Source organism: Furipterus horrens, unplaced genomic scaffold (assembly GCF_987537825.1).
Source record: "Furipterus horrens unplaced genomic scaffold, mFurHor1.1.pri manual_scaffold_5, whole genome shotgun sequence".
Classification (NCBI taxonomy): domain Eukaryota; kingdom Metazoa; phylum Chordata; class Mammalia; order Chiroptera; family Furipteridae; genus Furipterus; species Furipterus horrens.
In genome coordinates this window covers 144,642,167-144,669,351 of record NW_028327175.1, presented here as the reverse complement: position 1 = coordinate 144,669,351, position 27,185 = coordinate 144,642,167, and the positions used below count along the sequence as shown (strand labels likewise).

The window sequence follows — 27,185 nt, the reverse complement described above, 5'->3', positions numbered from 1 at the left end:
ACAATGCCTCCAAGCAGAAGTGTTGCTGGAATGCCCAGCCTGTGTGATCTCATCACTCTTCTTTATACCCTTTCCTGTAGTTCGGTTTTGATGTTAGCGCTTCTTGTACCAGTTCATTCTAAGTACACATCTGCACCCGCTCTGCTGGGTAATGACTGTGGTGAAAGCAGAAGTGTCTCAAGGTCTGGAATCCTTCCAAGGACTCCAGCCCCTGGGACATGACCCATTCCCTTTCCTATAATTCTCTACCTATGGGTTTCAAATGGCACTCTGGGTTCCTCAGTTCTTTTTCAGGTTCTGCAAGTAATGAAGGTCCCATCTACCCACAGGACCCTTTCATGCTTTTATAGTTTTAGGTATGATGCTAACAACAATCTTACAGAAGAGTTCATGCTTACTGAATGTATTACATGCTAGTTTCTGCACTAAGCCTTTCACAGACATTCCCTTATTTAATCTTTGTCACAGTCATAAGGCAGGTCCTTACCATTTTAAAGGTAAAATAACTGAGGCCCAGGAACATTAAATTATTTAATCAAGGGCACACAGCTAGTAAGTGGCAGAGAATCTGAACCCAGGAGATATAATTCCAGATCCTATACTCTGAACTCCTCTACTCTTTAATTTTGCCCAAGCCAATTTCTATCTTCTCCATAAAACTTGGCCATGCCAATCCAGAGTGATTTCTTTCTCTCCCCAAATTTCTCTTCTTTCTTTAAGTCCCTTGTATGCCACCAATTCCTTATTCTTTCTATCTTTATCCTGTATCTCCAACTAGATTATCAATACCTTAATTATCAATCTTGGGGATGCTTTCCACGTTACTTAGCAGTGCATCACAAGAACGAGGTATGACTCTAAGAAATCCTTGATAAAAGAAGTACAGATCTGAAGTTGGATCCCCAGCTATCAACTGCCTGAAACAAATATAGTTCATTGTTTTATTGGGGACTGTTAAGGAGAGAGGTATAGTTTAGCAATCGCAATGTGTGACCTTAAGGGAGTTTCTTAAGCCCTCTAAAGCTCAGTGGCCTCACCTGTGCAATGGTGTAATTGTTGTTATTAATTCTCATGGTGCAGGACAATTGTGAATATTAGAGACACTACACATAGCCCAGTGTACATACATAAAGGTAGTTTATAAAGAATTATCAGTACCTAGATAGTCAAGGTAACCTTTTATTCAACTAGAGCAGTGGTTTTCAAACTGTGTGTACCTTACCCAAACTAAAAAAAAAAAAAAAAAATGCCATAGAAGAACTTAATCCAGGGGTAGGAGTGAGAAGGAATGAACAGTAAGGAAATGCATGGCCAATGGTTAGGGCTCTTGAGATTGCTCCCCTACTTTGTAACTGGAAAAGTCTGTTCTTAAAAATTTTAAATACAGAGAAGCACTCTGTAAGATTTTTCTGAAAATAAAACAAACAAACAAAAATATCAGTTTTAAATATAGTTTGAAAAATACTGTTTACTCCCACACAGAAAACCATAGACAACAATGCTTCCAAGTGAACGAAGTCATTCCATTACTGAGGCAGACTGTCCTTCAGAGAAAACAAGTGGTAGAGAACACTTAGCCATTGAACACTATTCAGCTTCCTGAGCTCATATCATTTCTTGACCCTTTTCTCCTGCCTTTGTGAAAAGTTGTTACTGACTTTCTACTATCTGCTATCACATTCACAGTGAAAATGAAATTCTTCAGAAATGAGTGGGCTCACTTCCTTACTTGTATCCTTTGACACTCCAGGCTTCAGACCTCTACACGTATCAATTCCAAGGAACTCCCTGTTTTTTCTTAATGGCTACAATTCATGGATGTCTTTTATCCTTCTAATTATCAGATGCTAAGATATATGCAATCCATCTAGAACTGCCTGGGCCCTCACTATAAATTAAGTCACTGATCATTTTTACTGAATATAAGGAACCTTTTATCCTATTGGCTCAATAAATTGGATTGAACCCACCAGTGAAAAACATTCCGCTTATTAAGCTGTTCTCTTAAAAATGTCCATCCACATTTGTTTTCATCTAATCCAAACTACACTCACGACCATGAAAAAGAACAACAAAAATCTTTGTTCTATTTTCCTGCCAATATCTCAGTCATCAAATTCAAGAAAGCTACAAGTTATTCTTGTTAACAACATGGCTCCAAAGCCCTTGATTTCCAATTTTTTTCTTCCCCCTCAACTTGTTCTCCTAATTTTACTTCTCACTAATCTTCAAAAGAATATGTTTATAATCTACACAACACTGGTGCTCTTCCATTAATGCTGTGTTTCACTCCTTAAAAGAAAAATGCAACTTGTTTTAAATATTAACATCTCTGCTCAACAGCTACAAAACAAGGAAAAAAATACCTACGACACCAAGAGTAATACTAATTATTTTAGTGTTTGTAAATTTCTCTTTAAATACTTCAGTATAGACAATTCAATGAATGGGGGAGTGTGCTATATGAAGGTTTACAGAAATTAAGTGCACTTGGGGTATAGATCAGTATTTCTCAAACCTAAGATGCATCACAATCACCTGGAGAGCTTTTTCTTGTCTTCACAGATTGCTGTGCCCTCCAAACTTTCTAAATTAATAGAGGATGCCAGAGATTTTGCATTCCTAACAAGTGCTTAGGTGAGGCTGATGCTATTCCAGGGACAGAATTGTAGAAAACATTTGAAATTCCCTAACCCGCACTTTAGATGTGAGTAGTAGGCATCTGTGGACTTTACTGGGGAGGAAAGGAGGAGTGTTTATAACAAGAGCTTCCTATCCTGCCACCTACATTTGTACCAGAAGATTCATAACTGAACTGGCAGGAACGGACTCCATGAGCCTGGCTTCCTTTTTCTCATCTGGAAAAACCAGGGACAACACCTCTCTCCCTTGCTAGATTGGGATATTTTGGGGGTCACTGTAGATGATGCACGGATGACAGGTTGTAAATTATAAAGCATTCTTATTGGGATTACTTAGAAATGTATCTGGTCAACAAAGGACATCCCATAAAAAGAGTGAGCTTCTCAGATTCACCAATGAATTGCTGAGTTTATGTTTCCTCTAGTGAGAGAAAAATTCAAGGGAAAAACAAAGGCAAACATACTTGCCATGACTCAGTTTTATTTATTTTTTCCTTTAATGTATTTGTTATACAACACAATAAAAATATTTAAAAATTTTCTCCCTTACTCATTAATGTTTTTGAGTTGCTGTTTATATTTTTATAATTCTTAAAGAAATTCACTGACTAGTAGATTTTGTAAAAGAAATACGTAGCAACTTAGCAATGTCTCAAATGTTGCGCCTTAAAATTTCATTGTCATGAGACACTCACGTGTGTTTCAATGCATTGCAAAATTGGATCCTGCATTTGGTTCTGATTGTTTATGTCTCCAGGCTTTAAGCTTATGACACTCCCTTAATTGTGTTACAGGAGTTATCCTTTTGTAACAGATGGACTTGATGTGAATACATGCATTACAATTTAAATTTAAAAAAATTAACATGCTGTGTAACTGTGAAAACAAAGTCTTTCCACCAGTAAAGAGTCCTATAGATGCATTTGTGCTTAAAAGCAAAATGAACCACAGCAGACAAAATTTTAAAAGCTTGTGATAGCAGCAACATAGCACAGTATTTTCAAACTCATGGCCCTCCCTCTTACTGGCTATGTGATATGGGACCAGTCACTTAATCACTGCAGGTCTCAATTGCTTCAGCAATAAAATGGAGGTAACACCACTACCTATCCCAGAAGCTTGAGCCTAATGCATTACTCATAGTCTTGAAATGTTATCTGTTCTTATTTTTCACTGTTACTTTTGAACATTTGTTAAAATCCCTGGACAGGAAAGTTTCCTTGGGGTGGGGGGGAAGATTACAGAATATACAGTATTAATCTATGTTACTGCTTCACTTCTTATTCTTTCAACCAGCTCAATAAATGTGAAATTACCTCTTGGCATGTTATTAAATGAATGAGTGAAGATTCTGTATGCCAAAAACTGATACAAGATTGACCTTGAGTGGGAGTTTTCTATAATGCAGGTCTTTGTGGAAAAATTACTAATTCTGTTGGATTAAAAATTCTGCTAAAAAAAAATCAGCCTTCCTCGACTGTTGTTTAGATTTACTATTAAATTATCTCTGATCCTTTACAAAGAATAATATTATATCAGGTAAAGCCTAACTATTCTCCAGGTACAGGAACACAAGAGGTTCTCAATGACTGAGTAATTAAAGGAGGGAGGGAAAAAGTACTGTAGTTAATCTGACTTTAAGAAGGAATTAAGTACTATTTATTGCCTTCCCTTGATGGTGAGAATTCCCTCTCCCTGCCCTGCAACCAAGAAGCATTACTAATAATGCCTGTCTACCAGGCCTAGTCAATACTGGCCTCGGGTCATTTTTGAAGTAGCTAAGTATGTGGTAAATAAATTCTGACTATAACAGTTACCATCAAGACTAGGGGGGGGGAATTTATCTATAAGAGAAATTATAGTTTAATAACTGTTTTCCTCTTCTTTGAAATTCACTTTTAATCCACATAAACAATAAAGGAATGAGATTAAATAATAGCTTCTGCATATTCATTTGTTCATGTTAATCTCGATTACATGGCAACATTGGTACCTAGTGAATTGATTCCTTTATTAAAGAAATTTATTTCTCAGGGATTACATAATTGGATTTATGTTACTAATTTCACAGTATTTTTAATAGACAAATGAGATTTAAAAATTACTACGAAGGATATTGTCTAATTAACACACTCAATAATTACGCATATTTCCCAAAGATACTGCTCTCATGCACTGTTTGCTTCATTGTCCAGGATGATGACAAGTCCTGTGAAGTTACTGGACTTTTCCTTCTGTAATCAGACTCATGTTTCTAGTTCTCGGCCTACATTTACTTTGTGAATTCTCTCCTTTCAGAATACTTGGTAGAATGCACCAGTTAGACTGGGAGGAACAGAGACTGCTCATTAGCACAGTTAACTCCCCTGCTTTTGTACAGCGGCACAGCGAGCATAACTGTAGGCTGCTGCTCCTGCTCATTAAAGCCCCAGGTAATAACTGCATATATGACAAGTCTTTGTACTGCGGACCGTGTTTCTTCATTTTCACATGTGGAAATCTTTATCATAAATAGGATGCTTTGTGGAACTCTATAACGGAATTTCCTACAGAGCCTTTAATTGCATACTTATTGATTCAGGCCTCTGAAGGAATTTTCAAGGTTTACAACCACTATAAGGGCTCCATCTATTATTTCTTTATATTAACAGTAAAATTGGCATTCATTTATTTTGTTTCTTTACCAATACAAAGTACTGTATGTTAATCTTATAGGTATAGTATTATATTTATAGTACCTTGAGTTGTTGGAGCAAAAAATTTTAGTCGCCCCCCTCCCCCATTTATCATTTTTAGGTTTTTGACAGCTAACAGACTTTTCTGAGTCAGGTTGAATAATGTAATGTTTGAAACAGTGCTACAAGGGAATGAACAAGCCATCTCACCACACAGACTCAAATTTATTTTAAAAATAAACAGAAAAATCCAAGCCATTTTAACTGTGTTCTTAAAATGTTTATGACACAGTGAAATACCTTAATTGGTCAACTTCCCCCTATACAAATATCCCAGGAAAATCTAAATATGGAAACTTGAGAGTATTCAAACTAAGGCAGAAAAGTATTTTTACCAGATGTCATTAAAGTCATCAACTTGCCAGAGTTCTTGCAGAATATTTAGATTTGTTCATGCTAGTACTGAAGTGTTTTAAGGCTGAGGAGTTTTTAAATACTTGCTATAAGTAATTTAAAGAGAAATAATTACTCAGATGTTTTGTCCAAGTCAACTCACACTCATCATCACAGACATACTCTGCAGGTAACTCTAGGGTGATCATCTTAAACTGGTATTCAGATGTTTTCCTTGAAAGAGAGAGGCCTTTTATTCTAGGGTTTTTATTGAAGACTATTTGAATGAGACTGTTAGAATAATTCAGTGCCTAAGGTTTGGGTCAATGTGAGCTGGAAACTCAAAGTAAGAGAAACAGGCTTCAATTAAGCATCTTCAGGCAAAAATAGCCACTCATGTACAACTAAAGTTGGAGCTAAGAGCTATATTATTCAAACCTGGAAAAAAAAATCCCTGTGTAGTTGTGATGACTGGTTGTGGAAAATCCGGGTGAGCAGGATAACATAAATGTCCTTGCAAACTCACACATAGGGAATGTCGCTGAATCCCGCTTTCATTGTAAACTAAATGCATTATCCTTTCTATTTTTAGGTTTAAGTAACTTCAGTTTTTCCACTATTGTGATTTTAAAGAACGTGGCACCCAGAAACAAGGTAAGAGGCCCAGGGTGAGTGTAAATTGATAGGGCTTTAGCTGTGAGAATAATGAAAGTGAAATCACCACCAGGAGTGACATGTTAAGGAAGCTTGATAATGACATGCTTCCAGCGATGGGAAATGAGTAGTAAGGGGTTTTCAAGGGGCACATTAGAAATTCCTATCCTTGTGGGGTTTGAAAATGGATGGTAGAACTCTTATTTGTCTGCGAGATCCCCAAATATTTAGACAAAGTGTGAAATTTCAACACCATTGGAGACATTGTTTGGTGTTGTGAAAATCTAATAAAACAATCATTTTTTTTTATTCCCTATGGCATCTGACGTATTTGTGATTGGACAGACATAAAGTGGTTGTTTTCCTATCACAGTCAATAAGGAAAATATGAGCCTATCTAAGCTGTGAATGACCTCAGGATATTTTATAGATTTTTGTTTCCAATATCATGTTAATTGTATATATTTTTGTATCCAAATTGCTCAAGAGAAAATCAGTGGTGTTGCTTTATAAACTAGTAGATTGTGTATATCAACCTGTATCATATCGTGTGTGTTTTCTTCCCATATTACTATAAATACTATTCAGCCATAAAAAGGAAAAGAAATCTTACTATTTTTGACAATACACATGGACCTTGAGTGCATTATGAGACATGAAAGAAGTCAGAGAAAAATACAGATACTATATGATCTCACTTATATATGGAATCAGAAAGAAAAAAAGGAAGGAATGAAGAAATGAAGAAAAGAAAGGAAGAAATAAAGAAAAGAAAAAGAAAAGAAAAAAGAAATGAAAAGGAAATAAAGAGAAGAAAAGAAAGAATAAAAAAAGAGAGAACAGATTGTTTACTAGAGGTGGAGTGAGGGTGAAATTGGTGAAGGGGACAAAAGGTATAAATTTTCAGTTATAAAATAAGTCTTGGGAATGTAATAATGTACAGCATGACAACTATAGGAACTGTAACTATATATAGTGACAGATGTTAACTAGACACTATGGTGATCATTTTGCTACATATATATATATATCAAATCATTATGGTTGAAACTACAATAATATAATATTATTTGTTAATAACTCCTCAATAAAAAATAAAATTATTTTTTATATCCTAAATTAAAGAAAACCTACAGGTGTTAGGATCACATTCATTAGCACAGGAAATCACTGGAATTTATTCACAGCCTAATATAATTTCAAAAAGTGCTATCTTGAACCAGAAACTACTCATTTACATTAAGGAGCCCCTCAATACCACCTAGAATTTAGTTACAACTGTGAGATTAAAAGTGCATTAAAATTTCAGAGGGGGAGGATGTTGGGGGACTGAATGAAGGAAGGTGAAAGAATTAGCAAAAAAAACCCATATATATGTATATGTATATATAATGCACGCACAAAGACAGTAGTATATGATAGCCAGAGAAAAAAGTGGAGGGACCCGGTGGAGGTGGGGCAGGGGTAAGGGGGAAATGGAGGTGGAAAGAGACTTGGCTTGGTGCAATGGGTGCACCATGCAGTGTGCAGATAATGTTTTATTGAGTTGTACACTGTGTGATTTTGTAAACCTATGTCACCCCAGTGACTTCAATTTTTAAGAAAGCATTAAAATTTCAGGCTGACCTATGGAGAAATAAAGTAGACAGGAATCATCAACATTTTTGAGAAAGTGGGTGATGTTGGGGGAAAGGAAATCACAAGCCCAGGCAAGTGAGGAAAAATAAAAACAAGTATGAAGAAGCTATTGAGTGGGAACGGCAGTCTCCTCCTACTTAGACTATTACACTTAATGGATAAATCCATTTTGAAAGTTACTCCAAATGGTCATCACTGGTAAAATGATAGTTAAGAAATGGACAGGTGTCAACACAATCTTGAGTTCTGAGAAATGATTAGATCTAAAAAGCCGCATAAGGATATTTTAAAATATCTTATCTAACAAGCATGATAACATTGATTGTAATACTTAGGCAAAAGCAGTACCGACAGTGGAATCTAATCAGATTAATAAAGTGATCAGCCTGAGGGCATAATTTGAACATAAGTTTAAAATGATATTTAAGGACTACAGTAATAAGTATAGCATAGTCATAAGGACAGTATAGGAGATAGGACAAAATGGTCCTGGACAGTATGTAATCATTATTCACATGCTATAGTTCTTAAACAACATTCAGAGGAATGGTTGTCAATAGATATTTTTCTTTACTCATGCACAAAACCTTTCCACCTACAAATTATATTTGTATACCATCAATTCTAGGCTTTTTTTCTCAAATACATCCTCCATATCTTATGTAAGCACTATGAAGAAACGCCACCCCCCAACACACCCCTGTGACATATCTAAGTCTGTGTGAAAGGACCTACTCCATCACTAATTTCCATTAATAAATGATGTTTTGACCCCCAAAAGTTGGAATTATATTTTGCATATAACATCCAGTTCCTTCTTGTTGAATCAGAGGCATAGTGTCTATTTAAATTTATCAAACAGGAGTACAATAAAGACTAGTTCAGGTTAACACCATTTTGTAGGCTCCTAATAAGACCATTGATTTTTATAAAGCAAAGCATTTATCTTATGAAAAAAATATTTTGCTCTAAAATTTATTTAAATACACTAGTTTATTTAAAACATTGTATTAATAATAATTCAATATTTCAAAGGTTAAGCGCTGTGTTGACCTTTATAATTAACCAACTGTTGACCTTTGGAAATTCTGCAGTTTCAATTAGGTTAAATGAGCAATATACAGGGCTGAAATATTTTAAAGTTTTAAATATTTTTAAACTTTGAAAAATTTACTATTCACAATTCTGAGAAAGTCTGCTTAATCAAAATGTTCTGTCTGATTCTTTGTTGCCCTAAAAAAATATATTTCTCATGAAAATGAAGTAAGATGGTAAAATCCGTTCACTTAATGGAGTCATGACTTCTTTTTCCTAGTCAAGTCACTTTTTAAGAGTTAAAAGTTCTGGCAGAATCTGTTATGGTTCATTGCACTTCATTATTCTTTGAGTCATGTAATTAAACAATCACATGAAATAAAAACATAGTAGTGCATATTAATCAAAAGAGTTCTATGCATTTAGAGATCAATAATAAAGTGCCAAGAAGGACTCATCTTATAAGGGCCCCAACTACAATGAAAATAAAAGGTGAATTCATTAGTAAGACACATAAGATAATTTCTAGATCTCTAGCTGGCCATGCATTCTTAAGTTCTTTACACCCCAAGTTTCAATATCTTATTGTCAATCATTGCCATACTTCTGAGAGAAAAAAATACATACACAAAATAGTGAGATTCAGATAAAACTAATTGATATTAGCAACGTAATACTTCCAATCGAATTTTTAATGACACAACCTAATCAAAGTAATTTATGATTGTTATCATCCCCAAAATAATGCAGCAGAACTTTTCAAACATGAAATTCACATGTCTGCCTAAAGATAAAAGGGACTTTCATTGTTGGCATTTGCATTCAGCTCTGTTTGTTACATACTCATTACATCCTGCAGCCAGGAAGGAATATCTAAAACACTTTTTCCTCTCTAACTATTGCAGCTGTCACCAAGAAATAAAAATTGCTAGAAAAATCATATATACACATATATGTAAAATTAGGGAAACAAGCTGCTTTATTGCCCTGATTTAAAATAAGCTCAATCAGTAGAAAAGAAAAAGACTATAATATACAGCTTGATGAGCAGCTGAAGACAAGAATATACTCAGAAGCTGTTTTAGAATTCAGGATATATCTCACTCAATGTTTGAATAAGAGGAACATTTCTCCTCTTAATTTTTCTAAACTACTGAATGAACAAGTAGCATTTATGTGGAGAATGTAAACCAAAATAGCAGATATATAAAAATTATTTAAATATGATTCCTAATTTATAAAAGTTCCAGGTTAAAAAACACTTTTCATAAGTCAGCAATAAAACGTAAGTTATGCAAAACTGATTAACAATCATCTATTAGAAGGAAAACACATCTATTGACTATATTTCAAAGAAAAAATTGAAATATAGATTAATAAACTTACAAAGATTAAAACAAAAGGCATTTTAATCATCATCTCACAGGTCTAGGAAAAAAGACATTGAAAGTATATGAAAAATGAGAGTCTTACTCTTGACGGTCGCTGTCCGGGTACAATTGTAAAGAATAGCCAGCTCCCCGAACACTTTTCCTGGACCCATGGTGCACAGCTTCACGCCTTCTTTTGTAACTTCAACCTTGCCATCTGAAAAGAAGGGAAAACATATTATTTTAATTCTCTTTTATGTTTCATTTTGTTTGTCGCTTTTTCAATATGCAACGATGAGTGGTAGGCTTATTTTTAAAAATGCAGAGCAGTTACCAATTAAAACAGTCATCATCAAGATGTAATGCAAGAAATGAAATAAATTGTACATCGCCTTTCTTAAATTAATCACTGATAAGCTTTGGGATGAGACTGAAAGAAAACACCAGAAAAAGATGGAGGCAAAAATGTAAGCATATGAAATCATTTGAAAAGTGATATTAGAAAACTATGGTAATTCCAAGTTTAATGTCATTTTGAATCTGCAAAAAACATGCAATAAGTGGACACATTTTCTACAGCACACACCATACTTGAGAATTCTTATTTGAACAAGGCAGCTATTACAGAAAGGGAGATTGCTTTGACCCTTGGGCATTACTTAATTGTCGCTTATGGAATCTTTTATTTTGAACATCCTATCTGACTTGAGCAAGACTTTTATCTGCTTCCCAACCCTGCAACATTGACTGTCCGGAAGAACAACAACAAGGGGTGAGGGAAAGAAAGAGACACTAGGAATGTTTATGTTCCACGAAGGAACTGGAGGATGAAATGTTCAGGAAGGAAAAAGCTAAAGAAACATTCTACACTGGATATGCATTGTTGCCTGCAAGTAGGGAAAATGCTATTTGTGAGGGAAATGCAAAAATAAAAACAAAACATTTTTTAAAAAGCCATAGCTATGTACACAAGAAATTCTATCACCTAACACAAGGGGAGAAATAAAAAGGTAACAATCTGTATTAGATTTAATCCTCTTATTCTATTATTTCTCCAAGTTACTTATCCACACTCTACACAAGAAAAGGCTAATGCTTGTCATGAGCTAGTGACTGAAAGGCACTAATGCTACCAAGTTTATTTGCAAACTCCAGGCCTTCCTGCATCAGCTTCACAGTTGTTCCTTCACTTGTGTGCTTCCTGTAAAATTTATTTTTTTAGCATTTTGGCTTTAAATTCACTCTTTCCTTTTAAAAACCAATCTAGTTTTATCTAAGCAACAATATCTGCAAAATCACAAGGTTGATGTGCTAATTTATTTTTTCAAAACCCTATTGAGATAAAATCTTAAATATTAAAAAAAAATACCTTTAAAAAAAGTTTATCTAGGTCAGAAGACCTTGTTCTATCCTGAAAGCCATTTTATTTAAATGATATCAACGGAGATAAAATTCTGTGGTAATCAGGATAAAATTCCAACACAAAATCTATTCATTACTCTTGAACTGTGTGCATACAAGCTATTCAGGAATGAACAAATCCAACAGTTCAAAGGGTTTGAAAATACTTAACAAACATGGCCACTCAAATATTCTTTTCTTTTCTTTTTCCCATGCCTTACTTCTTCTTTTAAAAAAAATTAATTTGTTTGTTTGCTTATTTATTTATTTATTTTTAGGGAAAGGGGGAAGGAGAAAGAGAGGGAGAGAAACATCACTGTGTGGTTGCCTCTCACTCACACCCCCAACTGGGGACCTGACATGCAACCTAGTCATGTGCCCTGACTGGGAATCGAACCAGTGACACTTGGCTGGCAGGCCAAAGCTCAATTCACTGAGCCACAGCAGCCAAGGTGTCTTACCTCTTGACTGCAGGGGAAAATGCACTCTTTTCTTGATAGGTAAATCAAAATCATCCCAGTAAATTCATATTTTCATAAGTTTGAGATTCCTCCATAACATCCCCCCCCCCCTTATTTCAATGACAATGTTTTTCCCCTAGAAATTTCATCTGCCACTCAAAAATGAAAGATAGGCTCAAAATATAATATGTAAGAAATGTATTTGTTGTTTGAAGTCAGACCAGGTGTTGAGTTCTGGTTCTCTTATTGAGTCCTTAGTAGCCTTGGACAAGTTGTTAATTTCTGTATATCTCCATTTCTTCATTAATAAAGTGGACAAAAGAAAGACACCTATCTCAATGGGTGGTTGATAAAATAAAATGAGATAAAGCAGGTACAACACTTAGCACAGTGCCTGGCATATAGCAATTGATCAATGAATACTAGCTCTTATGATTGGTATTATTTTCATTATAATTCTTTCTTATCGTTTAAAAGGAAGTAGGGTTTATTAGATTGTACTAAAATATAATATCACAGAAAGCAAACAAGGTTTGTGTAGAGTAACAGGTTTTGCTTTTTAAATGGAGAATGTAGTGTTTCAGATTCTCTCCATTGATGGGGGTGGGGGAGTTGAGCACTTTTAGGTTCAAACCATTTATCACATCCCAGAAAGAAACTAGACTCTTAAGAAAGCACACTTATCTGCCTGTAGAATGCAATGTCTTTGTACTCTCCCATAGTTGGCTGTGTCTAACCAATATGTGATGTACAGGCTGGGACAAAAGTAGGTTTACCACTGTATTAATGCCCTGTGTTATTGCTTCAGGGACTATTACAAAATTTTCTTGACTTGAAGCTCTAGTGTCACTTATATTAATAAAACTAAAAGCAAAATAAACAAAGCCTAAGGAACCTTCATATATCACTTATATTGTACAAGTGTGCTTCTCTCTTTGGCTTCCACAGTTAAAGTCTTCAGTGGAAAGGGACCCATCGGAATAAGACCACCACTAAGAATCTTGCTGCATTATTTGAGAGTTATGCCTTCTCAACGAATAGCCACACTAAATAAATAACAAGAAGAAACATCAGGACTTTTTTTACCTCAGTGATGTCTAAAAGGAAGTCTGTGGACCTGTCATAGCAATACTAATTAATGAAATTCAGGTACTTCCTCCCTCTGGGAAGTTGTAAGTATTCCTCCACCACAATGACCACTCTGCTGGATCCCATTGCCTCTTACTTCCCTGAAAAACCGTGATCATGTGACATTGATCTGTTTTAACTTACAGACAATTAATCTTGTAACTGATCATGTTTCCATTTCTCATATGACCTCTGGAAAGCTCACAGCCAGAACTGTATGACATTGGGGCTAGAAACTTATGCATACACTTACTTCTGGTTCCAACTCATTCTCCTAACTTATATTTGCCTAACTGTTTCATGTCTAACTCATTTTTTAAAAAAGATAGAAATAATTATATATATAATTAGTGTTGGTAACAGAAGGTTGCATTTGATAGTAATTAGAACAGCAAAAGATAAAGACTGGCTCAAGTAGATTGTATTTGAGAAATAGAAGTTTAGATGTAAAACACCTTTTCCAGGTTAAGTTAAACATTGAAGAATAAATATAATTCACAATAGTTAAGGAAGAAAGGGATCTGATATCATATGATTGATCAGAATTGTCCAAAAAACACTGTATTTTTTAAACAAAAGAAAGATCTAAATGACAAACAGAAACAGTGTTTGTAAATATTTCCCTGAGTGGTAGTTTGATTACTTATCCTTCCTCATACCTATTGTGGAAATGGGGAGTAATTTAGAGAGGCAGGATTGACTAGGTGCTAAAAAGAAAGGTACACACATGGAATTAATGGGAGTTCTTTCAGAGACATTTAGAAATATTCTAATTCCCAAGAGCCCAGTGAGTTATTGATGTGAAATGTGAATTTGTTTAAGTTAATTTACTGTGCTACAGACTAGCCTTGAAGCAAAATTAGAAGTGATTATACATTTACAAGTGATTTCCAAATATGGTCTGTGTGATTCATTTAAGAAAACTAAGAATAAGACAGTTAAAAATTGACTCATACACCCAGTGGTCCTTATTCCCATCTAATTAACTTGATTTAAAGTATTACGGCCATCTTAAAGCCACTCCCTTCATCTTAGACTCCTTTCTTTCTCACTCCGTGGTTCCCTCTGAGTTCTGTTTTAAATGGACTCTATTTGCATAGAAAGTAGGTAAAACTATGTGTGGTTATTTTGAGGGTAAGGGAAGGAATGTGTGTAAAACAAAGGGGAAAAGTGAAGCTGGCTGAATATATGGTGTGCTGTTCCCAGAGACTTGCACCAGTTTGGAAACAGGCCATACTTGGAGGTGTCTATATAATTACAATTTGCTAATAACTTTAGAAATACATTTTGATGACTTGACTTCAGGTCAGCACTGATTAATTAGTTTCTATTTCTTTAAAGAAATAGAAGAGATTGATCATTTATTCATGGCTGTTTTAATACTTCGGGTTCATTTTCAAATATGTTAGACTTCAAATCAAGTTTTTTGAACAGTAGCTGAAAGATATTTTCAGAACATTCTAGTAAAGTTCTGGATTTTTTCCATTGTAGCCCCTGACTAAACATTGACTAGAGGTTACTAGAACTGTTACTTGGAGTACTAATGATAATCCAAAATAAGGTTAATCTATATATTCTGCTTATGTTCTTTTTATTCACTTCTGCTTTTAAAAAATGTGATACTATATTGGTGTTATTTTTACTATGCATCATCTCCACCAGGAAAAAAATGAAAGAAACATTCACATCATTCTTATTTAGATTTTTCTAAATTATAAAAATTGTTTGCATGAGATGTTGAAACAGTTGGTTAAAATAAGGTTTATTTATAGTTTCATTTAGCTCTTTTATCATTGCTGCTATTGGCATGACTAACTAAAAGCTCTATCACAGTAACTTGAATATGTTTTTTATTCTATTTCACTTACCATATGCCCATTTATGATCTGGAATAGGCTGAGTCAGAAGTCCTAAATCTTACCACTCTGAGCAATGATTAACCTACCTCCTGTTTTTTGGCACAATTCATATACCATATCTTATGTATTCTTTATAAGAATCAGTAGGCCCTATAAAGATGAGATTGAGTTTACAAGGAGACCCAGAATCTCCTGGCTTTATTTTTATAGGTTTTTCACTAACTTGTGAATTTTTGCCATAAGAACTTTCATAATAAGGCAAATGAGCTTAGAGATTTATTACTGGCAGGCTGAAATAGAGTGACTGGCAATAACCAAATTATAAATACTGTGCTCAGTTCCAGCCATCTTGGTTGGAACACCCAGGACAACTTGATTGAACACTAAAGGGAGACAGCTGTCATATCAGAGGTCCCATCTAGACAAGGCCTCCCGTGTATTTTCTGATCTAACCTGTTTGCCTATACTTTCATGCTTTTGTAGGTCTGAGACCACAGTCTTTACATTACACATCCCCACACAAGGGTGTCTGTAGTGGCTAGATTCAACTGAATTCAACATCCTGTATTTGAGCTGCATAGTTTCAAGCATGGATGTATTTCCTATAAGAGAGGAGGTTCATTTATGGGTCTGCTTTCTTTTTTATTCTCCATATTTCAGGTTTAGTTTTACCTCACCTGAGGATATGCTTATTGATTTTAGAGAGAGAGGAAGGGATAGAGGGAAATATCAACATGAGAGAGAATCATTGATTGGTTATCTCCCATACGCGCCTTGATCAAACCATAACCTACGTATGTGCCCTGACCAAGGATTGAATTCTTCACCTTTCAGTATATGGGACAATACTCCAATTAACTGAGCCACCTGGCCAGGACCTTCTTTCAATTTTATTTAGATATAATTGATATACAACACTATGTATGTTGTATATACCTGGCTGGTTTGGCTCAGTGGATTGAGCGTCGGCCTGCGAGCTAAGTGTCACTGGTTCGATCTTCCAGTCAGGGCACATCAGAGAAGGAAAACTCTGATTCCAAAAAACCTCCGCTGCCTTGCGGCATACCTCTTCAGGGGAAAGGCTAAGGGAGTAAACCCCGACAGAAAATCCGGAGCCGGAGTCCCTAAGGCGGTTTGACGTTGTAGTCAACACCGGCAACTCCTGCGGCGCACCTGAAGCCAAGCTGTATTGACTCCGTCTTTCCCTTGGACCTTTCAGCTGCGAAGAGAGGGGGGGTCTGCTGCATGGGCAACAGCAGACCCTCCATATCACCCTGCCCAGGCTCTGTAGCTTCAGCTTCACTGGAGAGGACACTCCAGCGTCATCGCAAGATGTCGATTCAACACGGGAGGAGACAGATACCGTGTCATTCCCAAGTCGCACTGCACAGCCATTCTCGGCAGTGCAGATAGACTCTTAAGAAGCTACACCATCGTCTCTCGAGACGGACGGCTGCCGACGTATGTTGTATATCAACATACATAAAGTATAAAGACTACACTTACATATTTTGCTAAATGATTACTACAATAAGTTTACTTAATATCCATTATCTTTTGTATCCATCAGACACAAAAAAAGAAGGAAATTATTTTTTGCTTTGTGATAAGAATTTTTAGGGCCTACTCTCTGATTTCTTCATAGATTAGAAATACTATTATATCAGACTTGCCTTGCAAGGTCATTTTAGACCAGGGTGCTGTCATCTGGGGAAGAAAGTAGAAGCTGATGAAATGATATGGGCCATCCAATTGCCAGGAATAAACTATGGTCTATTCTCAGATCTCCCCTGAAAACCTGTATTTCTTGTCAGTCATTTATATATGTCTCTCTTAAGCCTATATGAGAAGGAAAAGGATGGCCAATTGTGAGACGTGACTCTGTTTTTAAATTGAAGAACTGCAGTGTGTTAGCACCTTATCAGTTTTCTGTTTAAAAATGTTTTCAAATCCAAATGAATATGGACTCTTTGGATCTAAACTCCCATTCCTTAGATAACGTGCTAATCTTGATGATTGAAGATCATTCTACAGTCATTGAATAAAAGCCTGTGAGAAATTGCCCTCTTTTAGTGTTAAGTATTCCTTCCAAAGTTTGCTTTACCCAATTCTAGCTGGGTATGCATTCTGCTTATTATTTTTTCAGTAGACATATATATTTGCAGTAGGGTATTTTTTCCTAAACTGTGCATGTTATCATTATAGTTTCTTTAACCATCAGGTTTTTATATTACTTTAATGAATACCAAGTCTCCCATTCAATGAAGTCACATTTATTTGATATCACCATAACCATAATTATTACAGAGAGCACAAAAGTACTAGTTATCCAAATGAAATGAAGCAGAATCTGAGGTGTAAGAGGTTAGTTTACGTTGAAGCTACATGAGTGAAGACCTTTGTTATTCTCTATCAATTAAGCAAACCTAATTTCCCTTCTGATCATGACTGCTCTAAGCATGTTTGACATGATTTTTTATTACATTAAATTACAATATAAATTGAATATAAAATGAAACCACAGTTATCTTGGTAATAAGAGAATCAAAACCATATGAGGTATCCTGAACCAGAGAGAGAGAGAGAGAGATAGTTTAACATGCACATCAAGACACTTCCTCCTTTTTTTCTCTAACTCTAAAGTCATAGAGCATACAAACACATCCACAAAGGAAACCTATACAAGTAAACTGACTTATGCCTAAGTATTTTGGATATACAGAATCATCTGAACCATCAGAATGAAAGAAGTCTGGAAGGAGAAACACACACAGCAGCACTTTTGTCCTTGGAGATATTTAAGGAGTAGAGACTACACTAAATCTACTGTAGATTGCTCAGCCATTTAACTGACATGACCAGGATTCTGGAAGGAATGTTTTGAAATCCTAATGCTTGGAAGTATATAGAAAGCACTAGATAAATGTCTATGGACTAATTTCAATTTCTAGTTATGAGGAAAGCTAAAGACCAGGCAGAGAAGAGATACATGCAGAGGAAAAGAACGAGAAATAGACTAATCATTCCCTGAATAAATGGTAATTTAATTGTCTCAATTAAGTTTATTAAGCTTGATTTTAGCAATGTGTAATGTATTCTTGCTCTATTATTTCTACAATACATGAGCACCTTCAGTTAGCCTAAACAATGAATGCATATTTCTGTATTTCCTTAAAGACGGGCAAATGACAAGGGTGCTACTGTCACTGTCAGACTTGTGGGCCCTCATTACATGAGTTTTGTTTTTGCAATGTTTAACATTAAGCACTGGAGAATTTCTGATATAACACAACAGTTCTCAACTGGCGGCAAATTTTAACCCCATGGGATAACTGAGCATGTCTGGGGACAATTCTGGTTGTCATAACTAGGAAGGTTCTCCTGGCATCTAGAGGACAGAGACCAGGAATGCTGCTAAGCATCCTACAATGCATGGGACAGGCCCCGCAAAGAAAGCATTATGCATCCCAAAATGCAAGTGCCAAAATTGAAGAACCCTCATGTAAAGTAGATCTATGCACATGCAAAATACATTTAAAGAGAAAAGGTTGCCTTCCATTGTGTTATTTTAACCTCTGCCAGATGTAAATAGGCACCTAAAAAAATGTTAACACCAATTTGTCATACTTAAGTAAACAATGTTATAGGATTGAATAAAACTACAAAGCTATTTCACTGATTTTCCCCAGCAGATGTCACCTGAAATAGAAGTGATTACAGAAATTTTTGAAGACTTATAATATCCTACTAACATTATATTAGCAGCCTTTCTCCCAGACATACTTGAGAATATTAAGTCCTGGTTCTACCATTGACTGTCTGTGGGATCTTGCATAACTTATTTAACTCTCTATGCCTCGATTACCTCACTACAGATTTGAGGTAACCATATTTTATTGCATAGGACTGGGATAATTTAATTAGATAATGCATGTAGCAAGATAAAGAATATGAAGGTTAAAAGTAGTTCTTAAGTAGTTCTTGAGAAAATTTACTTTTTTTTTTTAAATTTAGTTTTAAGGAAGGAGAAGGAAAAGTAGGCCTCCAGGTCTTGGTTCATAACATTTAGGAGAAAGAGTAGAGTGGTAAATAAACAGAAGGAGTAAAGGGAGAAAGGAGACGAGAATGAAGCTGCAGAATACAGAGGAAGAGGCCAGTAGGAAGGCCAGAACTTCTAGTAAAAAGGGATGTTTAATGTATGATATTCAGTTATGTGCTGCCAGAGTTAATGTCCTATCTTTCTCTCGAAATTAGTGTGCTTTGCACTCATTTCTCATGTGAAGGGTCTGAGGGAAGATGAAAGCATGAGGATGATTCATTGCTTGAATATATCAAAGACCAGGGAGGCAAGGAAGTGAGGAAGGAGTGATAACAAGGAGTTTTAAAGCAGGAAATCTGGAAGTAATTATGTAATTACAAGAAACTAAAGACTCAAGAACTTGCTGGTATTTTAGGGGCAGACACCAGCCTTTTCACAGGATATCAACTGGAAACTTAATCCAAGTTTAGTGAACTCTGTAGAGGTTAGAACAAGAGATGTTGCTTCAATCAGAGGTTAGGTCTTCTTCGTCCAACTCCATCTGACGCCTTTGTTTAGTTTTGCAATGGCTCTTAGGAGGCAGAATAAAAGTTTTGAAATCAGAAGTTGTAAGCTGACATTTTTGTTCTTATTGCTTTTGACACACAGTTTTGGCATACTATAATAGGGAAGATATAGGACTCATGTATGAATATGAACAAGATGCATATGTGACAGAGTTTGGTGGGTGATGAAGCTCTCTACAAATATTAGTATTCACTAAGCTAACTAAAGAGACAATCGTTTATGTAATTCCTGCAGTGTAAACAGTAGGAGGTTAGTAAATATTCATTGGTGAAAACTAGAATGTTAATGAAGTTGATTGCTAGTGTGATCATATTTGAGGGAAAGTCTCAGGATTTCATTTAAATATATTGCCTCTGTAGTCCAGAAAAAGAAAGACAACAATGACTAAAATCAACCTCTCACTCAATTTATTAAAATTATTTAGGTATTCTTATAGTGCAATAAATATCTCATACTCAGAATTTTTCTCTGACAGTTTAAATTATCTGCACTTGAGGTGACACATATTGTTTTCCCTTTACAAGTGGTTAGGATTCGCCAAAATATACAGCAAGCACTCATCTGCCTTCGCAGTATTAAAGTCAAGCAGAGAAAAAATAAAGACAAAAACAAAGAATAACCACACACTCCGCAAAATAACTTGAAACACTATAAAAAGATGAGAAAGAATGCTTCTGAACTTACTCTCTCAGAAGCAGTTGTACCAAAGGTCTGGGGCAGGTTAGAAGGGAGAAGATTTTCGTTTCAAATTTACTCCCCATACAAAGAAGATGACCTTTGTTCTCTGGTACCATGGCGAACAAACATATTAATCTGATTCCACCTTATCTACCAAGAGAAACAGGATAAAGAAAAATTGCTAAACACTCCTCTAGTTGGAAAAAAGGGGAAATACTGGAATAAGGTAATACATAAAGAGTTCATGAATTGATGAGTGGATAAACAAAATGTAGAATATTATTCAGCCATAATAAGTAATAAAGTACTGATACAGGCTATAATATGAAGGAACATTGAAAACATGCTAGGTGAAAGAAGCCAGTCATAAGGACCACATATTGTGTGATTCCATGTATATGCAATGTCCAGAAAAGACAAATCTATAGAGACAGAAAGTAGACTAATGGTTGCCTAGGGCTGAAATGAATGAAGGGACTGGGATGTGATGGCTCAGGGGTACCAGGTTTCTTTGGGGGGGGGGGTAACAAAAGTTTTCTAATTTTGATTGTTATGAAAGCAAACTTCGTTAATATACCAAAAGCCATCGAATTAAACACCTTAAATAGGTCAATTGTATGGGATGTCAACAATATCTGTGAGGAACAGAGTGGAGAAATAAGTCGGATTCACTATAATCAAGCTGCTAAATTATGATAATCAAGTAGGCTGAGGCTGAGGAAACAATTCTAGTCTTGTTCTAACTGGCCTGGAAACTTAAACCTTTGAACTTTGCAGTCCTGTGTCAATGCCAGGACATACATTAGTTTAGTTCATTGTGTGTCAAGGCCTGGACATACATCAGACCTCCAAATAACCCTCTGTAGGACACATGTGTCCAGATCTCCTGACATTCACCTGACATCCAGAACACCAAATGTGACCAGACCTTCTGGCATCCATCCTCCAGACTGCCTGGCATTTGACTGATAACTGCTTTGGACCTATCCTAGGGCTAAAAATACAAAACTAATTATTCTCAAAATTTCTTTTTTAGTATAAGAACTCTTAACTTTTTTTTCTTCAGAACATTTCAGGTTTGGGGTTTTTTCTTTTGTTTTGTTTTGCCTACTATGTTTCTGGTTTGCAAATGGCAAGACCCTTGAAAAGGTCTTTATCATTTATTTCTAGCCAAAGCTTCCAGACTTTTTCTTTTTTTTTTTAAGTTCCTTCAACATCTCAGTTAAGTTGTTTAAAGAACAAGGGCTTAGCACAGGCACAAAGTAACTGCTCAGTTATAAGATGGGCCACAAATGCCATTCTCAGTATCATATTACCCCTTATGAAAATGTTTAAGAATCAGAAATTCTTTGGCATCTCATTTCCCAAATAACCTCTCTCCTACTACCTGTAGGACAGTCACAGCAACACTCTTCACCATGTGTGACCTCATTTTCCTTCCAAAATTGACATCAATCCCTTCCTAATTTCTCTATGATGACCGACACCAAAACCATATTTAAGTCATGCAATCAATAACTACAAATACTTCTTACTATCAGGGCACTTAATTCATCCAATCATTTTTACTACTTAACTATAACTCTATGTTAAGCCCATGTTCACAACTGACCTAGTTTCTTTCCTGGATTCTTTACCAACAAACTACACAGCAAAGAGAATAGAATCCTTATCCTTGAATATTATTCAGATAAACTACCCCCCTGCTAAAAAATTCACATGAATTTCTCTGGAGCCAAAAGTCAAATTCTTAGTATTGTATATCCAATCTTTCCATAAACTGGGATCTTCTCTAAATTCAATTGACTTTAAATCTTCAACTCTGTCGTTCTCTTATTCAAACTTTATGGTCTACCTCATAGAAATTGGGGGATATGTGAACTTTATATGACAAAGTCATTTAAAAAAAAACAAGTTAATGTACCACAGTTTTTTTATTGACTCACTTAGTGATAAACATTTGGGCTGCTTCCAAATCTTGGAGATTGTAAATAACACTGCAGTGAACATAGGGATGCTCATGTTCCTTTGAATTAGTGTTTTGGGTTTCCTCAAATATATTCCCAGAAGTGAAATTGCTGGGTCATAAGGCAATTCCATTTTTAATTTTTGAGGAATCTCCATACTGTTTTCCTTAGTGGCTGCACCAGTCTGCATTCCCACCAAGAGTGCACAAAGATTCCCCTTTCTCCACATCCTCACCAGCACTTGTTGTTTGTTGATTTATTGATAATAGCCATTCTGACAGTGTGAGGTGATATCTCATTGTGGTTTTAACTTACGTTTAAATTAGTGACGTTGAACATTTTTTTCATATGTCTATTGGCCATCGATACATTCATATAACAGACTACTACTCAGCCATGAAAAAGAAGGAAATCTTACCTTTTGTGGCAGAATGAATGGACCTGAAAAGCATTTGGCTAAGTGAAATAAGTAAGACACAGGTAAGTACCACATGATTTAACTCAGATGTAGAGTCTAAGGAACAAACTAAACTAACAAACAAAATAGGAATAGACTCATAGATAGAGAACAGACTAAGAGCTGCCTGAGGGGAGGGAGGATGTGGGGCTGGGTGAAAAAAAATATGAAGGAATTAAGCAAAAAACAAAACAAAACACCTCATAGACACAACAGTATGGTGATCGCCAGAGGGAAAGAGGGATGGGGGAAGGTAGAAGAGAGTATCAGGGAATAAGTGGTGATGAAAGGAGACTTGACTTGGGGTGCTGAACACACTACACAATATACATATGATGTATTATAGCATTGTACACTGGAAACCTATATAATTTTAAAATGAACAAAGCAGATTTTTGTACAAATATGAGTGATTGCTAAGATACATTTTATAGGAGGGACAGGGGCAAAAATGAAGAAAGAGAAAACATACTAGATATGCTGCTTAAATAAAAACGATAAATATATAAGGTTTTACTTGGATATCAAAAACCATTTATTTCACTAAACTGTAAAAAATAAAAGTATACTTTCATATTTAAAAAAAACACTTTTATCTCAACACATTTATATTAATTACCTTTCTTCTCTATTATTGGATTTTACAGGCTTAAAATATTTAAGTGCATGTAGAGTTTTACCTAGTCTTGAGCATCAATAAATTAATGAAAGAAACTAATTCCCATAGAAAACTATTTTTATTAATGACAATATTATCCACGAATCAACTGCCCCTACCTAAAAATATCCTAAATCATTTGTGTTTTGAATTCAAGCAGCTCTAAATGATATTAAGGTTCACATTTCCTTTTTAGTTTTCCAGATTTTAGTTCACCCACTCATATCTAGACCAGACAAGCAGTTTAACCAGTATTTAAAAAAAAAAGAATAACTATCTCCCACCACACTCACACCCCAGATAAATAATAGGAATTTTTACTTCTTTAAGACAGAGTAATGATTCCCAACGAATCCAAGGAGAAAAAATATTGTATTTTATGTTGTGAGGATTATGAAATGGATGTTAAACTAACATTGTGCTTCTGTCCAATAGATAGTTTTTACATAAAAATTGGGATATAAAACATACCTAAATAATATAAAAAAATTTGCTATCTAATATATTAGGATTAAAGATATAAATAGTAATATAGAAGACTTCTGGTACAGTGTGGTTTTAAATTATGCTTTAATACTAAAAAAATTGCCTTATATATCACCAAAGCTTCAGAGGAAAAATAATGTTCAAGTTCACTAGGTCTGGGCCTTTATTTTTAATGTTCACCTAACAGATTTTGACATCCTTGGCTTCTATTGGGAAAGTATAAAGTCATGAAAGATGGCTTGGGGCCAGTTGACATCTCCAGGATTATGAATTAAGAATAAAATTAAAGTTCCTCAGTGAGGCCAAGACAAAGAGCTAATGTAAGTTCTTCACATTTCCCCACATGTTTTATTGATCACAAAGCAGAGCAAAATCAGAAGACTTTTCCTAACACCACCCTGTAGAAATGATAAAACACTTGAGGCATACAACTATTCAACTCCAAGTTTGACTGTAAATAAAATCCAGCTGCTACAATGAGCAGTTTTTTTGGTGAGTGTAAAACTTAAATAAGTCCTAGGAAATATTGTCCCAAATGAAAAGACAAAAACAATGTATCATAGCTATTTATATTAGAGAAATTACCTTATAAATAAAGATTTCTATTTTCTTAAGAATATCTTTAGTATATATCAACCAAAGACATGTGCTTTTAATACACTAGAAAATAATGGGCTAGAGACAGATCTGGGTTTTTGTTGTTGCTGTTGTTCATTATCTATGAAAAAAATATTATAAGCTGGCACTGAATAAATTTATTCGATGGATGAAAAAGGATCACTATCCTAAGAATGAACCTGGTTGAATTTCAGAAGAAAATACTTTCTCCCTTATGTGGGTATTAAGACAGTATCAAAACAAATTAAAAGCAAGGACATGAAAAACCTCCAGAAAAGATCATCACCTGCAGTGAGACATATACACTTAGACCACTGAACAAACAGAAAGCCCCACTGGTGGGAAAACATGAATGTGCACTCAATGAATGATTCCATGCTTCCAAGGGCAAGAAACATATCTTCTAGTCCCTCTCTGTGCTCAGTATAAATATATAATACCCTCTAAGATATTAGAACCTATGTTGAGCAATGATTACTTAATCGTATTCATGAACAGCCATTTGTAATCTCAAGTTTTACAGTCCTGTGCCAGTAGATGATGAAATGGCCACTAGGATATTCTAAATAGATATGTTATATAGCTTTTTGCAGTTCCACAGAGGCATGTTGCAGAAAAGTCTCACAAAAGTAATCATAGCCATGAACTGAGTTCAGTATGACTTCCTGAAAAAGATTTAGACAAAATTCAAACCCTGTGTATTATGTCTGGTTATGGGGTAGGAAGAATATGAACATTTTATTATAGAAGGTGTAGGTGAAAGAGGGGGAATAGTTGGAGAAAAGGCTCAGAGAGAGAAAAATAGAAATGGTAGGTGAGTGAGTTGTGGAACAATAGAAGAGAGAAGGTTAAGGGATTGGATCTAAGCAAAGAGAAAAGGTGGTAAGTAAAGGCATCAAAAATAACAGTTCAATATTTCTGATTCCCTGCAGTTTTGTGTTGGCCACTAGGAGAACTCTTTCTTTCCTATGTATCCTTTGAAAACTATTCAGAGCTAAACCTCCAGGGATGCTAACTCCTGCTGATAGTTCTTCATAGAACACCTAATGTGCAGAGCCTGAATAACTTAATTGAGCTAATCGACTGAATATTCACAGCCATTGGAAGAATGGCAGGGTTGGGAGTGACATTCCTTACTACCAGGTCCACAATTCCTTATCTGACCTCTAAATCCAAAAGTTATTTACTTGGCTTTAAAACCCAATTTGAACTAATGTGAGGCTATTTATAGTCTTTAATTGACCTAAGGGATTATTTATACATTTTGCTACATAAATGTTCGTGTGTCTGGTTATAGGTGCTACCCCAGGCCCCAGTTGGGGTATTATGTAACATGTAGTTAAGACACTATATTACTTTTGTAATGTCTGAAAATCTGGCCCCATGAGTTCTGGGAAAGGCCTTGCAGACATGTACTACTGTACTGTACTCTGGACAAGGCTTCTTCCTTCATTGTGAGTGGGTCCTTGTGAGAGAATCACCTATGGAAAAACTTTGCCTCTCAAGTGAGAAACTACTGCTGAGATGAGGAAATGTACATATATAAAAATATATTTTTTAGTCTCTTGGAGTTTATTGTAAGATTTTCAAGAGAGACCAAAGAATATGCCTATGGTGGTCAGATCATCCTTCCCAGAGTATGGCCCAGATGAAGAAAATATGGTAGAAAAAACTCAATAGAGGAACAGAACCTGAAAGAGAAGGCGAAGATCAAATATAATGGATAAGGACAGTTATTTTCTTTTGATTTAAAATTCAAAGTAGCAAGTTTCCTTTACATAGTTTGGTTCATGGGAAAGAGGTAAAGTTTATATTCTTAAATCTTAAAACTGTAGAAATGCTAAAGTGTTTCATGGAAACTAATGCATTTTAGAAATTGAAAAAGAAGTTATGAACTTATTTTTAAAAGATTTGGAATAAAATATAAGAACCCATATATAGAGATATAGCCAAGACGTAAGAAATAAAAAGAGGAAGAAGAAATAGATCAAGAATTCATAGGTAAGGGAAGCCAGAATAATGAAGAATAAGCTTTACTCCAAGCTTCCTAGCAATGAGGGAAATTAGGCAAATATTTAACTTCCCTCTCATTCTATGTAGCTAGAGCAGGAGGAACCTTTCTGGAGAAAAAAAAAATCTGGCTCTGGAAGTAAGAAAAATCAGCATGAACATCATCGGAAAAGAAACCAGCACCTTCTATAGCAGATTTACTCATACAGAGAATTATTAACCATATAAATATTATGTCACAAATTACTAAATACCTTTTGACCCTGGCTGGTTTGGCTCAGTGGATTGAGCGTCGGCCTGCGAGCTAAGTGTCGCTGGTTCGATCTTCCAGTCAGGGCACACCAGAGAAGGAAAACTCTGACTCCAAAAAACCTCCGCTGCCTTGCGGCATACCTCTTCAGGGGAAAGGCTAGGGGAGTAAACCCCGACAGAAACTCCGGAGCCGGAGT

The 27,185-nt window shown here is 35.4% G+C and overlaps 1 protein-coding gene across 3 annotated transcripts in view; it reads right to left on the bottom strand.

Moving 5' to 3' along the window:
- Positions 1-27,185, bottom strand: part of PRKG1 (protein kinase cGMP-dependent 1) — a 1,228,801-nt gene that overhangs the window by 734,711 nt on the left and 466,905 nt on the right. For all 3 annotated transcript variants that reach the window (XM_090278041.1, XM_090278040.1, XM_090278045.1), the window contains exon 3: positions 10,511-10,624. In XM_090278041.1, coding sequence (XP_090134167.1) covers positions 10,511-10,624 — 114 coding nt within the window. The remainder of the gene's footprint in view (positions 1-10,510; positions 10,625-27,185) is intronic.